At 46.1% G+C, this 21,848-nt stretch overlaps 1 protein-coding gene across 1 annotated transcript in view; it reads left to right on the top strand.

Annotated features, from left to right (window-relative positions):
* Nucleotides 1–2,964: 2,964 nt before the first annotated feature.
* Nucleotides 2,965–21,848, top strand: part of LOC142784437 (uncharacterized) — a 156,588-nt gene continuing 137,704 nt past the window's right edge. The window contains exon 1 of the mRNA XM_075882803.1: nucleotides 2,965–3,746. Coding sequence (XP_075738918.1) covers nucleotides 3,648–3,746 — 99 coding nt within the window. The 5' untranslated portion in view covers nucleotides 2,965–3,647. The remainder of the gene's footprint in view (nucleotides 3,747–21,848) is intronic.

Genomic DNA, 21,848 nt, shown 5'->3' with positions numbered 1-21,848 from the left:
AGGTTCTGCCATGAAAAAAACTTGGAGGACGCTCAAGCTTCACCTTCAAGGGTACAGCGTGATAGCGCAAACGGGCTCCATGCGCACAGCTTTCCCCACTGCTAGCCACACTCCGGTTATAGGTGTATGCCGCAACGAGGCTGTAAGGAAATGAAATATTGTGTGTGTATCATTAGCCCTTTCAAACTAATCTTGAGTGTCTTCTGCCAGTACAGTGTTTAAGTACGCTTTACACCATAATTCTTCCTATCGTGAATCAGCAAAGGGCGCCCATCAGAAAGCACGCATACCTACGCAGCTGCTCACTTTGTGATGCTTTTGCAGCTGATGATGAAACAATAAGCGTGAGCGCGTTCTGATGGGTGAGCCTTTAAATCACCCACTTTTTGAGCAATTAACATGTTTGACGTTCAGGCGTGATTCTACGTAGCTGCCACGCAATAATTCAGATGCTAAGTTGTCGCATTACTCTGCATGATATTTATACATTGTTTTACTGCAAAGCAGTTTCCAGCAAAAGCGCGGATGAGTGGTAGAACATATGCTCGCCATGAAGACGGCCTCGGTCTCCGTGGCGAGCAAATCGTCACATATATGTAATGAATGTCAAGATTTGCATTTCAAGGTATTGCTGCTCTTGCGGTGGTTTTGGCCACATAGCATTTTGTAAGACTGGTTTGATACGACATGACTGCATAGCGAGCATGAGTGACCGACCCTAACGTGGAAATCATGATATCCATGTCATGATTTTATGTTATGACTAGCCATGACTACACGCCCCGCTCATCGTGCGCTCGCGGTCGTTTCGCTTTATATATACCAAACTTGGTATTATGAGACGTGAATAGACGACCAACATGATAATTTTGACATGCGTGTCATGTAAAACATAACTACGTGCAACGCTCATTGCATGATCACGGCCGTTTCGCTAACTCCACATACACAAAATTTGGTATCACGTGACACGAATAGACGAAAGAGGTAAATGACACGTCTATACAGGATAATCATAATATTCGTGTTATTTCAAACATGAATGCATGCTACGCTTAGAGCGTTCTCGCGGCCGTTTTACTAGCTCCACATATACAAAATTTGGTATTACGTGGCGTAAATGATCGACGAAGGAAAATTACGCGTTCAAGCAATATAATCTTGAAGGGGCCCTTCAGCACTTTTTGAGTATGGTAAAAAATTGCAGCTGATCGGTAGTAGAGACTCCCGACAACACGTGAGCCAAAAACTATTGCGCAGCACGTGGTCTAGAATTCTATACAAGTTATCAAAGCGAACTAAAAATTGCTTTCTTTTTCTCGACAAATGACGGAAGACGCTATAAAACCACTCATAGAAAGCCTACCTATCAATCATTGATTCATTTGAACATGGCACGCTCAGTCGTTACAGGGATCGCCGCGGGAGGGCGCGACTTGTCTACGCGTGCACGCGCGATCAAACTGAAGAAATCGGGCTATCGAAGAAAAAAATCACACTATATCCACGGAATGAATTATGATGAGTGGGGCGAACCATCCATCAATCCGTCCGTGTGTCCATCCATCCATATGTGCGCCCGTTCGTGCGTCCGTTCGTGCATCGATTCGTGCTTCCGTTCGGTCATCCGTCCATCCGGGCATCAGTCCATCCGTACGTGCGCCCGTCTGTGCGTTCGTCTGTGCATGAGTGCGTGCGTGCGTGTGCCTGTCTGTCCATCCGCACGTCCGCCACACAACTAGTGAACACCTCAAGTACAGCATTCTCGCATCTCTTTATCATATGTTCAGCATACAACCGGAGTTAGCAGCCATGTCTAACAATCCCGTGTCTTGTACGCCCACAGGAAAGTAGACGTTTATTAGCGAGAAAGGCAAGTATCCTGGCAAGGTAATATCTAACGCGCAAATTTCGCATTCAGAAAACATACATTTGTATTAAATTTTAACTTTTAGACTAATTTTATTGTTTATGAAAAAACGCTGAAGCTCCGCCTTTGCATGAATGATCCAGTCAGAAAGATCGGAAGTTGGGTAGTTGAAACAACTTATGTGTGGAAAGTCAAGCTTCTTGTAATGCAATGATAGCCGGATCAAATTTGAGGACAGCTTTACAGATCTGTTATGGCTGAGTGAATAGATCGGCAATTCCGATGTATAATTTTAAGAGACCCCATGGTTTCATGAGAATGGTTTCGGCAACTACCTCATCTAAAATACTTTCTTTTAGAAAATCCGTTTTTGAAAGGTTGTCCTGGTAATTTTTGCTTTTTACATGGTTTCGAGAGTCAGTTTTTTTTTCGGTACAGGGAATCAGAACGCTTTGGGCATTTGAGGTCCATGTCCATATCTTCTGTATACTGAAATACTTCCTGTGTGCTTTCGCTGTGCCTGTGATTGCCTTCCCCCGAGGGCACTGCCGATTGTGCATCCGATGGAGATATCCCATGTTCTACCTCACTTGGCGGGTGTGCAGACTCAGCATTTTGTGAAGCCGTACTTATATCTATCTGCGCCCCAAAGACTTGTGCCATTTGGTTATCTATAATATGCGTCAGAGACTCACACAGGGTGGTAGAAAGGCGTTGCATAGCCTAATCCACAGCCTTTGCGATAATGTTCGCCATTGATAAGGAAAGTGATCCTTTCATATGTTTTGGCGGGCTGCTGCACTAGCGTACCCTTGATTTCTGGCCTGAATTTCAGCTATGGCAATCATTTGGGAGCATTGTCTTCTGTCTACAATTTCAAGAATTTGAATTTCACTTACCTTGGCTGAGCAATTTGGGTTATCAGCACAGTGTGCTCCATGGCTGATAAATTTATATGTTGGGTTTAATGTCCGAAAACCACCTTATGATTATGAGAGACGCCGTAGCGGAGGGCTCCGGAACTTTCGACCACCTCGGCTTTTTAACGTGCTCCCAAATCTGAGCACATGGGCCTACAGCATTTCCGCCTCCTTCAGAAATGCAGCCGCCACAGACGGGATGCGATCCCGTGACCTGGGGGTCAGAAGTCGAGTACCTTAGCCACTAGACCACCGTGGTGGGTGTGCTTCATGGCAAAGGCAGCACTTTTCTTTATTACGTTTACAGTCATTTGAGTTGTGCGTCTCATCACAAACTCTGCATCAAGGTACTGACCGGCATTATTTCACTGTGTGTTGATAACGCACACACTGAATACACTGTAGGGGACGAGGTGATAGCGGCTTCACTCTGTATATTAAAGGGCACGCCTTGATTTCGGTTGGGCGATTCGACCTGGCAAATGTAGCAATCACGGACTCAGTTAGAACCTTGTTCTTATCCACAACTCGACTACATCTATAGACCGCTATTCCACCTGCTTCTGAAAACATATCTAGTGTCTCAGTCGGAATCAAGTTGCCATCGACGCTCGGAACAAGGCCTTTGACACAGGCTAGGTGAGGTGGAATGAATGCGCTCACCGGGTTGGTAGGGAATAGCGAGCATTTTAGTAGGTCTCGAACACAGAGCTGGTCAGCCGAGAAGCAGAGAACGCTTCCCTTGTCGAATTGTCTGACTTCTGTGATGATTTAATAGTGGGTTGTAGCGGCTCTCAGCTCCCTCAGAATCATTTTTGGATTATTCATCCGTATGGTACCGTCGTTGCTTCGGACTAATGCCACAGGCACGGATGAGATGCCATTGCGTAGAAACAAGTCGACTGGTAGTTCCTGCGGAGGAAGAGAAGCAGATCAGAGGAAAGCCCCTGCTCCAGGTGAGGAAAACGGCATCTGTCTGGTCTTACTATCTAAAAACACACTTGCTAATCAAATAAGACACTATCTGAACGCTTGTGCAAAGTAAATGAAATCACTACTACTAAATTTTTGGCCAAACCCTCAGAGCAGGCAAATGCCAGGCGTCCGAACCCGAGGCCGTTTGTTTGTTTTTCCTTTTTTTTTCCTGGCGCAACCCACTATGGGGGATCGGCCATGAAACGAACGGTATCTTGCTATTTAAAAGAAAATGTTCATAATTTCGAGAAGTTAGGTTTTTAATAAATATGCTTGATTTTGGTATTTTTTTTATTTTGATATTCTCCTCGTCTCCCGAAGGAAATCGCAAACGGCTTCGCAAACGCTCCTGTGGCTAAAACCCAGCACAGTAGCCCCAAAGGAAAGCAGAACCAGAAGAAATAATTTATTACACACTTTTGAAGTGTGTAATAAATTCTTTTCCTCTGATTGGTGAATATTCTGCACATTAGAAAGAAATGATCCAGAGATTCACACTCATGGCAATGGAGGCATAAATATTGTTACGTGGAAAATAACAGTTGTCGGTCCGCAGCCACAACACAGCTCACTGACAACGTCCACTTCTTTTCTCTCAGTCTGAGGCACCTTACTTGGGTTCGCCCCACTATGCCCTCTTTCAGTCAGACGAAATCACGTAACACGACCGTCCCGCCGCGGTGGTCTAGTGGCTAAGGTACTCGGCTGCTGACCCGCAGGTCGCGGGTTCGATTCCCGACTGCGGCGGCTGCATTTCCGATGGAGGCGGAAATGTTGTAGGCCCGTGTACTCAGATTTGGGTGCACGTTAAAGAACCCCAGGTGGTCGAAATTTCCGGAGCCCTCCACTACGGCGTCTCTCATAATCAAATGGTGGTTTTGGGACGTTAAACCCCACAAATCAATCAATCACGTAACACGACCCCCGGCGGCAAAAGCGCCGACCCGGCGAGTTTACGGGGCCACAGCAGGAGCAGTGTGGTAACGCTTGAGCCTTGATACGTGGACGATGTTCCTTGACAGCAGAGCGGAAGAGGTTGATGGATTATCAGGGACAATTTCATATGTAGTGTCGGTCACTCGTCTAAGCACGCGGTATGGGCCCGTGAAACGAGAGAGAAGTTTTTCTGACAGGCCTGCGCGACCACAGCGGAAGCAGATTGGCTTATCATCAGCGGTTCGCCATTCAGACGGGTTCCTGGTTTGAATAGAGTACGGACGGCGACGTCTCATGTCCACAGAAGCTATCGAGGGACCAGTATTATCCAGTGTGGATGCAGTGGACAGGATACCAAGGTTTGCGAATTCCTGGCGGACAACAGCCTGGATCAAGGCGACAGCTGGCGTTGAGGCGTCGGGCAACGTCGGTAGTTTGTTGGCAGCCGGGTAAGCGGCCTCGAGTTCACGTCGGACGATGCGCGTCACGTCTTCGGTTGTAGACGGATGACAAGGAGTGGCTTCGCAAGACGACGTTGCCGCGGTGTCGGGTAGGCGCTGAAACTGCTGCAAAATGCGTCGACTCTTCGCCTGCTCGAGACGGCGGCACTCTTTGATCACGGCGTCCATGGTCGTTACGTTGGTGAATACAAGCAGACTGAACGCATCGTCGGCGATTCCTTTTAACACGTGCGAAATCTTGTCGGCCTCAGTCATGTTGGGATCGGCCCTTTGACACAACGCTAGACGTCTTGAATATAAGTCAAGTAGGGCTCAGTGGACGTCTGTGTACGGACAGCCAATTGCTTTCCGGCATCAAGTTGTTGACCAAACGGGTTGCCAAAAAGGTCGCGGATCTGTTGTTTAAACATTTCCCAGCTTGTGATTTCGTGCTCGTGGGTCTCAAACCAGGTGCGAGAGGTCTTGTCAAGATAGAAAATGACATTCGCAAGCATAACGGTTGGGTCCCAGCCATATTGCTTGCTGATGCGCTCGTACATGCTAAGCCACTTGTCCACATTCACGTTGTCCTCTCCAGTAAAGGTACCGGGATCACGGGGTTGCGTTAGGGCGACGTACCGGGTTGCTGTCGTTGCTGAGGTAGGTGGCGAAGCCGTATCCTCACCCGGAGCCATGGTAGCAGACTTAAGGAGGCGTCCACTGCGTAGCTCCGTTGTCAGAAGAGCACCCAGCACTTCCACCAAAATGTTACGTGGAAAATAACAGTTGTCGGTCCGCAGCCACAACACAGCTCACTGACAACGTCCACTTCTTTTCTCTCAGTCTGAGGCACCTTACTTGGGTATGCCCCACTATGCCCTCTTTCAGTCAGACGAAATCACGTAACAATATGACTGTACCAAACCAGACCTGTGTAGGCAAAAATTCAGTAGGGGGACTCGGCATGGTATTTCGGTAACTACGATCTCGGTCCTTCTGGAGGAACACCATTAATTCTTCCAACAATAATTGAGGTGAGGCAACTCAGAAACTGACAACGCAGATTTTGCGAAGTTGTTCGATACGGTAAATGTTTGAAAACGCACCACAGTTAAAAACACCAAAGTCAGCAAAATAGACATTATCGGACCATTACATGATAAAAGTGCGAGTGCATCCGCTTGTTCATTCAGAGGAATACCTTTGTGTCCGGGTACTAATACCAAGCGAATGATACGTATAGGTCTTGGAATGAAGGAATGAAATATTTCTAAAGAAACTGAAAAGTTTGATGCAGTTAAAGAGGAATAGATGGATAGGCTGTCTGTCAGAATGACGGCTTCTGATAATGATAGGGGTAATTTTCGTAGAGCTAATATATTGGAAAGTAATTACGCATAATAAATAGAAGTAAAGTCAGGTAATCGAATTGAAAAAGATCAATCTAAATATAATGATGCAATTTCCACCCCTGCCTTTTCTTCACAAACTGAAGCGTCAGTTGCTATCACTGCAGCCGTTTCTAATCTAGATAAGTTGTCCTTCGAAATGCAATTCAAGTATCTACTGGGTAAATGTTTGCAATTCTTTGAAATTATGTCATTAAATTCTATTCGACTTGCTTGTGCAGATCTGAACACAGCAGCTAGTACGGCATAGAACAATCATACATAGTTATTTGAAGGATAACCAAGTACGAAGTACACCAATGGTACACCAACAAAAAACAGGAGTCGAGAAGAAACGAAGCACAGAAAGAAGACAACACAGATCGAGTATGGTTATCAAGTAACCGTATTAAACAATAAATATATGCAGACAAGTGTTTTAGTATGACAATTGGAAGCAGGAAGGATTGCGTGAAGAAAAACAGGTGATCACTGTACATGCTAACTAGGTTAGAATATATCAGTGCTTTCAATTAGTTTCACAAATTTCTCTAATGTTGGCTGCTGTGTAATGACTGGATTCAGTGTGTCCCATTCTCGAATTATGCGCGGTGTTAGGAATTTGCTGTGTCGCGAGGGTAGCGGTGGCGAAGAGCGGCGAGCAATCGAGCGGACTTCGCTGAAGCCTTTGCCCGAAGGCGAAGCAGGAAGGCAATCCGTTTTGAAAACAGCAACAAGAAGGAACAGGTTGTCGTTTGTACAGAGCCGGCCAGCACGACAACGTCGGCTGGGGCAAATCCTCTAAACATGGGGCCGGCACGGCCTAAATAGCGTTTTTGGACTCTTCTGCGAGACCAGTTCCCTGGAACGGCACAGTGGCTCGGCTGAGGAGACGCGGCCATACCCGGAACTGCAAAGTCGTTCGGCGGAGGAAGAGACGTTATTCCCGGAACTGCACCATTCTCCTGCACGGAAGGCGGCGCTGGAAGGGGGGGGGGAGACAGTTCGTCGGAACAGCGCTCGATGTCGTGAGACGTGCTTCCGAACGAGGAAAATGTCTGTGGCATAACAGCACCCCCGCCGCCAGACAATGCATCCGGAGTTTTGAGCCGTCAGCGCGGCTCGGAGGGAGGGATGCTGGTTGACCGTCGGTAGCCGTTCCGCTCTCTCCGCCCGATGAGACTGTCATAGGCCTGCGGAGGTTCACTGGAACGACGGAGTCGAACACAAAGCCGAACCACTCTGGCCAAAGCAAGCACCCTCCAAATACTGATCAAATCGCCAGACCAGCAGAAACGAAACGTTTTCTCGAGATTACGCTGGGCTAACAAATAGCATCACGAGTAACGTATCTCACGAGGAATACACATTGCGGACACACCTTTAGCTAAGTGTCAGTGCATGACACCGCTAAACCAAATAGAATTTTTTGTTTTCAAGCGATTCTCAATTGTGATATAGGCAGATTCTGGACGATCGAAGCTTTTGAGGATTGCTCAATTTAGCACCGAAACTACAATTTAGTACGCCAAGCAATCATGAATCACGCACATTGGCGTCGCCTGCAAGTGTCATATTGTCAACATAACAAAGTTCGTCCTCCTACAAGCTCTCTCTTCAATGCGCGCAGCCAATGATGATCAAAACAAGATAAAACATGCTTTAAAAGTAAGAAACTAAGGATGAAAATCAAACTTGCATGCGTCATACAAAACAAAGTTAAAAGTTAACCTACTGTAACGTGCATAATAACACGTAATGCTAAACACAAAAGGTATCTTAAACAGGGGCGTTTACTATGCCTTCTCTGCCAAAATAAAACACTAACTGTTACCTTTCGAAATTTCATGAAAACAAAATAATGAAACAAACATACCAACGCCTGCCTCTCCAATGAGAAGGAAAGTAAAACACAAAAATTCAAACACATTCGTTACTGAACGGCTTACGACAAACTAGAAAAACAATTTTCAAAGCTGATTACAATGTCTATTCAAAGTAATGGCAAGACGGGGCCCCTCTCAGACGAACTCTAGGGAGTCGCGCACTCCATGGGTTTCGAGGGTTGCGGTCTGGACAAAAGGAAGACGAATCAACCTGTTCGCCAAACTGAGTAGCAGCGACTTTTGACTCGCAGCCGCTGAACTCGAACAAGGTGGCATCTTCAAGCCATCGTTTACGCCACCCGTTCGACCAGGGACCTTTTCTCCACGGTGGGGAACAACCGCCTTTGTTACAACTCAGGCGTGCGCGATGCTTTCCCTCGTGGTTGCCTCTACCGGGGTTGCCTCTACGCAGCACCAAAATTGATGAGACCAGGCGAAGATCTCGGCGTCCTAATTTTCCTGAAAGTCGGTTTTTCTTGACGCGCTTCCCGCCTAATCTTGGTCCTCGTGATGGTCTGAGCTTCAAACAATTCCCAGAGGGCCCTGTCACGATCCTACGCCTAGCCGTGAACATAGCGTCTCGACGGATGATGTCATGGTGCCTCACAGCAGCTTTAGCACGCTTGGCACCCGTCGTCTTTACCACGTTACGCTTACGCCAACGCCTCTTTCTGTCGGGACTTCTCGCAATACTGGCAGCCTCGACACACTTACTTCCAAGTGTGCTGCCTTTGACAAGTACTCCCGAAACTCCATACTGGATATCTAGCTTATCCTCGGGCCCATTGCTAGCTGCCTCTGCTTGGGACAGAACGGGAGTCCCGATGCCTTTAAATGCCACTAACGCGCCTAAAGAGCTTTCCATTGGTGGGGGTTTATCGCTGTCGTGGTTAGCCCTTGTTCTCTGCCCTTCGAAGTCAGCCTCGTGCTCTCTTTCAAGAACTTTATTCTGTAGCGCTTTATCTCGCGCATCCTGCTCAATATTTTGTCGACATGCATCAACCTCTAGCGCCTTGCGATACGACTCGTCGTCAAGCTCTTTTTGACGCGATGCATCTTGATCATGTGCGCTGCGAAGCGGCTCCGTCTCTAGCGCTTTACGATGCGCTTCGGCGTCCTTAGCTGTACGATGGGCCTCGGCCCCTAACTCCTCGCGATGTACCTCAGCGTCTGGCTCTGTCCGACGCACTTTGGCGTCGTGCATTTTGTGACGGGCCTTAACGTCAGATACCTCGTGACTTTCCTCAGCGCCCCGCTTTCTCTGACGCACTTCAGCGGCTTGCGCATAGCAACGAGCCTCGACGTCTTGCGCTTTGCTTCTGTCCTTATCATCTAACACTTTCCAGTGAGCGACGTCATCAAGCGCCACGTGGCGGGCCTCAGTCTCCATCGTTTCACGTCGCGCCTCATCCTCACGCTCTTTTCTGCAGGCGTCTACCTTTAGCGCCCTAAGGCCTTCGACACGCTTCAGCGCTGTCTCTATCGCTCCGACTTTCCCAGTCAGCAGGACTCGAAAGAAAAAAATATCTTATCAAGGCATATCTAGCATGATTGAAGTCTCCTGCTTCCTCGAAGGGTAAGCGATTCAAAACATGCGCGATCTTGCGCGGCAACAGCGTGGCAAGCTTCTCCACCCAAAGGTCGCGGATAACACCCACATTACAGCAGACAACTTCAAAATTATCAAGAAAATGCGCGATGTTCTCGCCTGTATGAAAGTTGTGGAGCTGGCGTTCCGCTTGCTGCCACTCAAGTGCTTGAATTTTACGATCAAGCTCTCTCATTTTGAGTGCATGCTCTCTCCTTTTGCGACTTTCCTCGGCCTTCCATTTTTCGTCCCTTTGAGCTTCGAGCTCTTCACGGCTTTGCTCGGCCTTCTGCTTTTGCTCACAAATGAGCTCCCAAAACTCGTCAGCCTCATCGGCAGTCACATTTTTCCCGCATCACCTCGAGAATCGCTTCCTTTGTTTTAGTGGACCCGGCGGAAATCCCCATGGCTCCACAAATTTCGAGGAGGTCCTGCACCAGGTACTGCTCCGTCGCGACCTCGTCCCTCGTGATGCTCTACTACTGATATTCACCGTACCCTAAATATAATCTCGTGGTTTAAAGTAGGTGAATATTGAATTACAGCCACCAAAACAAAATAAATCAAAACAAAACACTCTCCTAACATCTGCCTGTGCTAGAAAGGTCTGGCGAAATGAACAGTAAACGTTGGGCACTCACCCAACCAACGTAGCCGACGATGGTCCAACTCGTGGCAGCCGTCGAACAGTGTCAGGCCTTCAGGGATCCGGTCCAACTTGCCAATGTTGAGATCCGGGGTTGCTTATCCCAGCATGCCGAATGACGAGAACAGGGTAGCAAAACGATATCACGGTGGTCGTCCTCGTGCTCAGAGATCCGATCCAACTTTCCAGCCGTTGATATCGGGGTAGCGGGTCCCAGAGCAGCAAAACGAGGACAGGGGTAGCGTATCCCAGCGTATTCAAACGCTAATATCAGGGCGGTCGTGCTCGAGCTTCCAGGGGTCCGATCCGGCGTGCCAAACGTAGGGTAGCGTATCACAGCGTAGCCAAACGCTATCACGGCGGTCGTCCTCGTGCTCAGAGATCCGATCAGACTTGCCAAACGTAGGATATCGTATCCCACCGCTGCCACCACTGTTACAAATTTGCTGAGTCACGAGGGTAGCGCTGGCGAAGAGCGGCGAGCCGTCGAGCAGACTTCGCTGAAGCCTTTGCCCGAAGGCGAAGCAGGAAGGCAATCTGTTTTGAAAACAGCAACAAGAAGGAGCGTTTACTGTAGCAGGTTGTCGTTTGTACAGAGCCGTCCAGCACGACAACGTCGACTGGGGCAAATCCTCTAAACATGGGGCCGGCACGGCCTAAATAGCGTTTTTGGACTCTTCTGCGAGACCAGTTCCCTGGAACGGCACAGTGGCTCGGCTGAGGAGACGCAGCCATACCCGGAACTGCAAGGTCGTTCGGCGGAGGAAGAGACGTTATCCCCGGAACTGCAGGGTTCTTCTGCACGGAAGGCGGCGCTGGGAGGGGGGGAGACAGTTCGTCGGAACAGCGCTCGATGTCGTGAGACGTGCTTCCGAACGAGGAAAATGTCTGTGGCATAACAGCGGGAAGAACGAATAGGAAAAAGTATTATTACTAAATGAGTATTCATCGAGTTCTCATGCATGGCTTCGCCTCGTCAGTCTGGTATCTCGAAAGCTCAAGTAAAGATCTGGGTTTATGCGGAATAATCAGTGTAAAAGTAGATGAAAAAATTTGAGCCGGAAAACCTCTGTACGACTTTCAAGGGTGGCTAGACCAGCACAATATAGAAGAGCAGTAGGTGAGTCGTTGGGCCCGTATCTGTTGAAGATAAAGCGCACTGCTTTCCGCTGAACCCTTTCCAGTATAGCGATACTATTCACAGTGTGAGGGAACCACACAATATTAGCATATTCTAAAACCGGGCGGACAAATGTGACGTAAGCAAGAAGCTTCGTTCGCCAAGAAGCAAGAAGCTTTGCACTTGTGATAACTATAAAACAGTGGTAAAGATCTACACAATTTCATTTCAGTTCAAGCACTTAGTCATATCTCTATTGCTTCAGTGCTAGAATGCTGCTCAAGTCTTTTTTCCTAAGAACTATAGTATATGAAAGCATTTCTTATAAAACGTTTCTATATATACTGCAAGTAATCCATGACTTCCTACTTTCTCGGGAGCCTTTACCAGGTAAAATGTTAAGCATTAGGTTTGGCGCATTTTAATAAACAATGCTTTCATAAGTCTCATTTATACTGCTAGATTCACATACACAAATTACAGAAAAAATTACAGAAGAAACGCACGTCAGTTTACCAAATTACTTCGCGGAATGGGTTTACTCCTCTCTATAAAAAATAGAGAATTCTATTGCTCTCAAGCTGGCATGTCTTCTTCAAAGTATAAACAAACTAGAGGTCTCCCCTAAGATTGGGTACTGTCGCTATTATTATTAATCATTTCATTGTGCACAATTCCTGTACATGGTGTATAGATGTATGTCACTGACGACATCGCATTTTTTTTTTGCTACGGCTACAGAGAGCTACAGCTACAGAGGAAGGAACCAAGTCGGTTTCGAAATGTTGGCTTTCTTCAAAACTTTTGGTTGAAGACTAAATTAGTTTCATACCCAACCCGACAGGCTTCTGTCGAATGTTTACATTCAAGCTACAGATATACATACACTATATCAGGTGCTAGAGCTTTATATGAATGCTCTGGACACATGGTTAGATGACATTAATCTATCATCGAACATCAGGAAAAGTGCGATCGTAGTTTTTCCGATAAGTGTTCCAGTGCAGATTTTCATACTTTGCAGACAGGACTTTATCCCACAGGTGAAATCGATTTGGTACTTAGGAGTGACTTATACTGGAAACCTAAATTAGAGTCCGCATATAAAAAATATAGCAGCAGTAAAGGAGCACGGGCGCTTGGGATGTTTCGTCATGATATATTGTATGTATATTCGCCCAATATTGGAGTTTGGCTGTGTCTTGTTTTCTTTCTGGTGCACCACCTACAAAATTAGACTACTAGTACTACTAGCGTAGTGCTACTAGCGTAGTACTACTAGCGTTACTACAAGCGTTACGTTTATGTCTTGGACTCACTAAATTGGTCGCAACTGTTATTTTATATTAGAAAGCCCGCCTGCCTTTTCTTCGTGCTAGGTTAGAAGTACTAGCATACCGTACCTGCCTAAAAATATATGCATCCCCACAGAGGAGGTCGCAATATGTTTTCATCAATTAGCCCACGCCCTTTTTCAACCAACAGTGGTATAAGATTAAGGCATGCACAAGTCATCGTCGTACAGAAGCTCTTGGAAAAAATACAAGTTAACCTTGGTGAGGTACTGGTACTAGGAACACCTATTCAAACTATGAAAATAGAATTTGACAGTATATTTTCTAATAATTGCAAAAATCTTCCCAGTAGATACCTAATTGCCATTTTGAAAGACCACCTGGCAATATTAGACAAAAAGATTGTAGTAGCAACTGAAGCTTCACTTTGCGAAGAGGAGGCAGGAGCCGGAATTGCATCTTCAGTGTTGGATTCGCCTTTTTCAATTTGTTTACCCAATTTTACACCTATTCATTAAGCTGATATACTTGCAATTCTCTTAGTATTACGGCATTTCCCTCAACAATAACAGATGCTATTATTCTTTCACACTACCTGTCTGTGTGTAGTTTATTAACTGTGCCTATTATTTCCGATTCTTCAAAAGTATTTCATGCCCTTGCCCAAAGACATTTACGACTCATTCGCTTGGTGTGGATACCAGGGCATAAAGGTTTAACTCTCAATCAATAAGCAGACGCACTCGCAGTGGCCTCACATAATTATCTTATGATTTCTATATTGCCGACGCTAGCATTTCTCGCCAGGGCCTGCTTTGAAAAATTTGTCATATCAGATTATTTCGAAAAAATTGCGCTTGGCAACATCTCATTTTCCTCATCTTAAATACCCCTGAAAAAATCGATGGTACTCCTCTAGAATGGCAGAGATATCAAATACGAGACTACAATGCTGAGTCCCCCCCCCCCCCCATTGAATTTTTATCTACACAGGTCTGGTCTGGTACAGTCTCCCATATGCATCCACTGCCACGAGAGTGAATCCCTTCATCATTTCCTCTTAACATGCAGGTTATATACAAATCAAAGGAAAAGACTGTTAGAAGAGCCCCTTCGTAGGTTGGCTCTAAACTTATCGCTTCTTGTGGTCTTTCCTTTGGAGTAACTGAAAAGGTATTTAGGTACAGGAACGTTCGCGAGGCCGTATGCGATTTTCTAAAGGCAGAAAAACGAATGGAATGTTATGCTGAAGCATAAAATGACTTTACTTCAAACCACACTAACTGGCTAGTTTTTTATTACCTCTATTTATTTTATTTCTAATCTATCGTTTACCAATTGGTTGTTTGATTAAACATCCTTATCTAAGTAACCCGGCTGGCAAAGCAATTGGATCTCACAAATGAGGCACCGTCCGTTTCATGGCCGATCCCTCGTGGTGGGTTGCGCCAGGATTCTGAGAATCAACCAACCAATCAACACCCGTCTATCGCCTTTTTGAAGTGAAGCACAAACGATCAAGCACATATTTATGAAGTGTTGAAGATATCAGAACCAAAAGCAAAGATTTATAAAACCACGTTTTCAAAAAAGGGTCCTTGAGCTTTCTACATCGGCATTGCTCTCCCAGAAGTCATCGGCACTGAGGCACTGCGACAGGGTCATTTACTTGCTATATTTAATTATTAAAATGAGTCAAACCGAATACCAAGTTAGATCTATAAGTACATCCGAAATGACATGTTTGATCTATCTTTCACCTAATTATACTCATTTATTAGTTCATATTATTAACTTTAACAAGCATTGCATTGAAAGACACAAATTATCACTAATAATTTTGTCCCTGTTTACATTATGCTTTTCGCATATTTCCGCCCTTTTTTTTCTTTTTTTTCCTTTTTAATATTATTTTATTGTTTTTTTTGTTTCACTAATTCTACTGCCACAAGCCTCGTGGCTGATCCGCCGTGGTGGGTAGTGCCATCCTTCCTGGAATCACCATCACCCGTCTATCGTAAATTATATGTGTTTATTGTGGTAGTTCCTAGTTGGAACGCTACATTTTGGCGCAGCCGTCAGCTTGTAAATACCGGAAATGTGCGTTACATTTGTCCACAAGGATTCACCGAAGCACCTGGTTTTCACACAATACCAAGTCCGCGATGAGCCAGCGATGGACACTCCTCGCGAAGTTAGCTCGCCCGGACTGATGAACAAGGTACTGCAAGAACCTTGATGAGTCGTCAAAACCTTGTGCAAACAGGCTCAGGGGAAGCTAACTTGCAGATCCAGACACTCGGCGAACTTGTTTTCGAACCCATTCGCCGAGGCACATTCAAGCAAAAAACAGCTTCCAAGGAGGTGAGCGTCGTTTTGACTGCTATTGAGCGACAACAGTGAAGCATGAGGCAACAAACAGAAATAATTGGAACGTTGGTCGAGTCACTTAGCTAAGAAAAGCCACAACAGATTGTAGAACCAGACCTTTTTGAAGGAGACTCGAATATTTCAGACCATTGTGTTGTATCGTGCGTCGGATGCGACGCACGGAGGAAGCGTGGCCTGGTGCCCAAAGCGTGGGCTGGGAAGGAGGAAAAAGTGGCACAGCCCAAACCCGGGCGGAAACTCTCTTTATGTGTACAAGCATCACTAATAGGATGGATGGATGGATGTAGCTGTACTCTTTAGATCGGGCGGCAGCTAACGCCACCTAGCCGTAATACTTAGTGAACTAACCATTAGGTTTATCTTTCTTTTTTTCCTTTAAATAGTGCGGTTGAGGATTCGTACTTTGCAGTGAAGGGTTTACTTGCACTCGTGCCTTGACTTTAGCCACCATTCAGATAACCTCCTTCTAGTTAAGTCTACCCGCTTAAAGTCTATTTTGCCCTCCCTGTCCCTAAACGCCAGTGCTTTCAAAAACTCTGCGCCATCATCCTGAACAATAGGGTGAATCCCTTTACAGAACATTATCAAGTGTTCGGCAGTTTCTTCTTCCTCTCCACACGCACTGCATACTGTGTCTATTCCTTCGTATTTGGCCCGATATGTCTTGGTTCGCGACACTCCCGTCCTGGCCTCAAACAGTAGAAAACTACCCCGTGTATTATTGTTACAAGCTGCCACTCTAGCGTCGCCAGCGCGAAGTCGGCGACGGGAACGACAGCAGGTTGGTTCGTTCCGTACGCAAGCAGAGACAGTGAAGAGATCAGAGACGTGGGAAAACAAAACAAACTTTACTCTAGTGATATTGGACCTCCTAGAGGAGGAGTACGACAAAATTACTAACAAACATTTTCATAATCGCTGTGACGTTAACCAGCTATGGTCGCACTTTAAGACAACCGTTCACAAATGTATAAGTTCGTTCGTTCCGGAGAAAGTGAAAAAAATACATGGCCGTAGTCCTTGGATTACGCGCGACATACTCCATCTAAAACGCAAGATAAAACGCCTGTCATGCTCAAAAACACAACCACGTAGTGCTGCTCTGACGAGCCTCCGCGCCGAACTGCGCAACAAGATTAAAAGCTCCAAATTTCATTTCTTCAACGTAAAAATGCACAACTTTCTCACAACCAATCCAAGAAAATTTTGGATGCACCTCTCCGACAAAAAAGTGAAAGTGACAAAAATTAAAATCAAGGACGCGGACGTGACTGATGCCAGCTGCATAGCAACAGCATTTAACGACTACTTCTCTTCTGTTTTTTTGCGAACGGGTGACACCCCTCCTGATTTCCACGCAAACAATCTCGAACTGCCAGACTTGATTATAACAGATGAAGGCATCTTGTCAGCTCTACTTCACCTAGACACAAAAAAATCAGCTGGGCCAGATGAAATACCTAATGCTTTTCTTTATCGGTACGCCGAGTGGTGTTCCAAATACTTAGGCTTAATATTTAGGGAAAGCCTGTTACAAGGCGAAGTTCCAGTAGATTGGAAGAAGGGTAAATTGGTACCCATTCATAAATCAGGTGATAAATATGACGTGAAAAACTACCGCCCTATTTCGTTGTTATGTACAGCCGGCAAGGTTATGGAACACTTCCTTTTCAAACACTTAAGTTCATTTCTGGAGAGTAACCATTTTTTTTCCCCAAATCAACACGGTTTCCGGCAAGGCTTTTCAACCACCACACAGTTAATTCACACTACTGATGACTTTCTAAAAACACTTGACAAAGGCGGACAAATAGATGCGATTTTTTTAGACTTTGAAAAAGCTTTCGACCGAGTTTCCCATTCCCATTTGATGTTTAAAATTCGCCGAATCCTAACCAACGAAAGAATTCTTCGATGGCTTGATTGTTATCTATCCCACCGACACCAATACGTTCGGATAGCAGATAAAAATTCTTCTTCCGCTCCCGTGCATTCTGGGGTACCACAGGGCTCCGTCCTAGGACCACTTTTATTTTTAGTTTATCTAAATGACATGACATCCGAATCTACTGTGCAGTGTCGTTTTTTCGCGGACGACTGCGTTGCGTACCTGCCCATTCAATCAAGAACAGATCACGCCACCCTAAATGAATACTTATCGGTTGTTACAGCATGGTGTAACTCCTGGAAAATGAGCCTCAACATAGCAAAGTGCGTCAAGATGACCATAACACGTAAAAAAAATCCCTCGGAATTCACTTACATGTTAAACAACACTGCTATAACAACCGTTAACCAGTACAAATACCTTGGTCTGACAATCACTTCTAATTTGAGCTGGAAAACTCATATTGAAGGTATAACATCAGCAGCACTGCGGCGATTGTGGTTCTTAAAGCATCGCATGAGGCACTGCACCAGCAAAACAAAACTAGTTGCTTACACTACATTGGTACGCCCATTGTTGGAATATGCTGACGTTGTATGGGATCCACACACACAAACTGAAATATACTTACTAGAACGAGTCCAAAATAAATCCCTTCGGTTTATTTACCACGCGTATAGTAGACACTGTTCAGTCACTGAACTCCGTAATAGATCCGCCCTTCCCACATTGGAGTCGCGTAGAAAGCTACATCGCTTAAAATTCCTTTATAACATAGTCAACGGACACTCAGGACTCGCCTTTAACACTTACATGCAGTACAATACATCGCGGAAAACTCGGAACAAGCATGATAACACCATAGTGGTGCCACTTACAAAAACAGATTCTCGGCGATATTCCTTCTTTCCACGAACAATTTCCGACTGGAATGAACTACCTCATGACGTCACCAGCATCGCAGCGCCCGACGCATTCTTATCAGCTGCAACTGCCTGTCTGTAGTAAAAGCTGTCTGGTCGTATGTGCAGATTTCAATTCTTTTTACGATGTTTTTTCACTTCGTGTTAGGAACAAAATTTGGATTGTATTTTTGATACCGCTCTTGTGTTGCTCCTGTAACCCGAGTATTTATGTTCCACGCAAACCTGTTATGTGGTGATTTTATTTCTGTGCCGTGAAGAATAGTGTTATAAGTGGCTGCAAGTATGAAAGTTTGTATCACTCCTGCCTTGCCCACCAAGAGGTGGCTGGCAGTATGCAATAAATAAAAAATAAAATAAAAATAAATAATATTGCAGCAACACGGGATCTAATACAACACTTCAATACAACTAACAAAATACATCGACACTTGATACAACTAAAGAAATATATAACAGAAACAATAAATCAGGAGAGCACCCCATTTTGCACTTATCGGTTCCCTTTCATGTGCCGCCGTTTCTCACGGTCAGTCGGGGAGTACGGCGCCCGTTAATTGCCGTGACGCGGTGTCGCCGAAAATAGCCGTCCGTGACATTGCCCCCCACTTTCAGAATGTTATTCATAACATTTGTTCGCACGGAGGGGAATTTTTTCGACAACAAGGAACAAAACACCACCAACAAGGGAGGCATGAGGACTGTCCCTCTCATACACAACATACATAGGCAGAGTGCATCAAAGTAACAACAAAAGGAAAAACAAACAATTGTTAGAGTACCAGCTTCATTTACACGCAACAATATCAATGCGCCATACAAACAAGAAGAGGAAATAGCCGTGTACGGCAGCCATCAATACAGAATACACTGTACGAATGTATACTACGAAACAAAACGGAACAGGTGCGCTCCTCTACTGTAGTGCAATCCTTCAATGTGCATTACAGCAAGTAAAAACAGCCAATGCACCAAGCAACAAGAATATAACTCAAAATACACTTCTTATACAATGAAATACGTACATACAAACAGAAAACAACCGACGGAAGAAAAAAAAACATGCTCATAGACCTCAATTCTCAATGCGCGCAACGATAACTGTCCCGGGTCACGCCAATCTTAATCAATTTACGAAATCATTCGGTTTATGCTAACATCTTCCTCAAATGCTCATTCATGCCACATCCGCATGGCAGTGGAGGCATACGATGCCACACTAAACCTTTGAAAAAACTAGAAAAATGACACATTCGGTTTTTGCCTTATGCAATTTCGCACTCATGATTAAACTAATTCGATGCTAAATTTCAGCCTTTGGCTCGGCGGTTTTCCTTCTGAACACTTTACACCGCATCACGTAACTTGCAAAAATTATGACCGAAGTCTGCGTCTGCAAAACAACACTAAGTAACCATACTTAGCACGCACGTGCAACAATTCTTCAAACTGACCGCCCCCCTTTTCTCAATGAGATTCGCTTGAATCGCACACGATGGGGTCGCGTTCCCGGCGGCTTTCGAGCACGCCAGAGGTTACAAAAAACACGAACGCCAGGCTGTGTACTGCTGTCACGCCTCATTCTGCATTTCGGCCGGCTCCCCTCAGGAATGTGCAAGGGACGCCAGAACCAGGGGGGAAGCCTGGGTAATAGTGTCTTTGTGGTCGCCCCCACGCAGTACTTAGCCGTTGTGCCCCTTCGACTTTGAACCTTCGGGCAAGGCCGCTTTCCCGAAGTCGTCGAAATGAACCGCGCGTTTCGTTCGGGTGACGCACCTCCTTTTCCCCCTCTACACCTGGCTCGCCGCTTGTGCCTCCATGAACGCCACCATTGACGTTTCTTGAAAAGGATTAACGGCCTACCCTCTCGTCTTTCTTGCGACTGAGTGGGACCTGTCCTAGGCTTGCGCAGCGCAGTGCGCTTCCGCTTCTTTCGTTTTCGGCGATGTTTGCTTGCCCCCTTTCTCTCGATGCCATCATCAAGTCGCGTCGGGAACTGAGGGGTTGGGAAGCTCGTTGGAGCTTGTGCTACATTTTTCCCCACGCTCAAACATTTTGAACTCGGCGTCATGATGGCCTGCCGGGCCAAATTATCTTTGTTAACGCTGATAGAATCATTAACTGGGCCCTCTCCGACGGCATCGCTGCATTCTTGAAGCGTCGCGTCCTCGCTCTGATTCGCCACTGTGCTAATCATGCCTACATTTGACGATGTGGAAACGTACTCTTGAGGCACGAAGGAGGTTTCCAGCATCTTACTGGGCCCATTAGGGCTGCTGGCACTCTCCTCATCCACGCAAGGAGCGTCTTTCGACATCGTCTCTACCTCCAGACCGGCCAAGGCCTCGTTCTCAGCATACTCTAGCTTGATGCATTCTAGAATACGCGGGGCCTTTTCTGGCGCGATCTCTGGTTCTAGCGCTTCCTGCCACACTTTAACGTCCAGCGCTTTACGACGCACCTCGCTTTCAGACTGTTGTCTTTCTGTTTCGCGCTTTCTTTCAGACTCTTGTCTGAGCTGCTCTTCTTTTGTCCAGTCAGAAGTTCCGAATGTCCGGAACATGTCTGCCTTAACTACCTCGTAGTTGTTCGCGTTCTGCTGACTGAGTTGCGCAACAGCTTCATTTGCCTCGCAAGGCAGAACCGTGAGTAGCCCTTGACACCGTGTGTCTCGCTCACATGACAGTTTCTCGCCGGCATCGCCATGCTCACTGCTGGATCGGCTCACCCTGCTACCCTCACTGAGGCGAATCTTTAATTGCAGTAACTGCACTTCCCGTTCTCCGGCTTCCCTTGCCGCTTTCCTTGCCGCTTCTCGTTCTTTCGCCCTTTCTTTGCGCTCTCTCTCCTTTTCTTGGCGCTCTCTCTCCTTTTCTTGGCGCTCTCTCTCCTTTTGTTTTTCCTCCCGGGCCAGTGCCCGCTCTTCTCTGGCTAACGCCTGTTCCTGCTGCTCCTTAACCCATTGTCTCAGTTCGGTGCCCTCGAGGCCTAACTGTTTACCGTGTGCGATCCACTTATCAAAATCCATACACTCCATACTGCAAATTGTCACTATAATGCCCCTATGAAACCAGCGCAATCATTGCAGGATGCAACCGCTTCAACTGTGCGGCTCTATCACCACGCTATCCGCACGGTACTCGTTCACCCCTCACTGTTTTACTCTTGTACGGAACATCCTGTCTCGCGGACGCCAGTTTTGTTACAAGCGGCCACTATAGCGTCGCCAGCGCGAAGTCGGCGACGGGAACGACAGCAGGTCAGGTTGGTTCGTTCCGTACGCAAGCAGAGACAGTGAAGAGATCAGAGACGTGGGAAAACAAAACAAACTTTACTCTAGTGATATTGCAGCAACACGGGATCTAATACAACACTTCAATACAACTAACAAAATACATCGACACTTGATACAACTAAAGAAATATATAACAGAAACAATAAATCAGCTTACGAGAGAGAACTATTACAAACTACACCAACTAACAAGAATAGAACGACGGAGGAGAAAGTTCGAAGATATAAACAGGTGAAGGCATACGTGTGATGACCGGCAGCGTTGTGTCCCCGACGATCGGATGCGAG

This window comes from Rhipicephalus microplus, unplaced genomic scaffold (assembly GCF_043290135.1).
Source record: "Rhipicephalus microplus isolate Deutch F79 unplaced genomic scaffold, USDA_Rmic scaffold_14, whole genome shotgun sequence".
Classification (NCBI taxonomy): Eukaryota; Metazoa; Arthropoda; class Arachnida; order Ixodida; family Ixodidae; genus Rhipicephalus; species Rhipicephalus microplus.
This window is presented reverse-complemented; position numbering and strand designations above follow the sequence as displayed.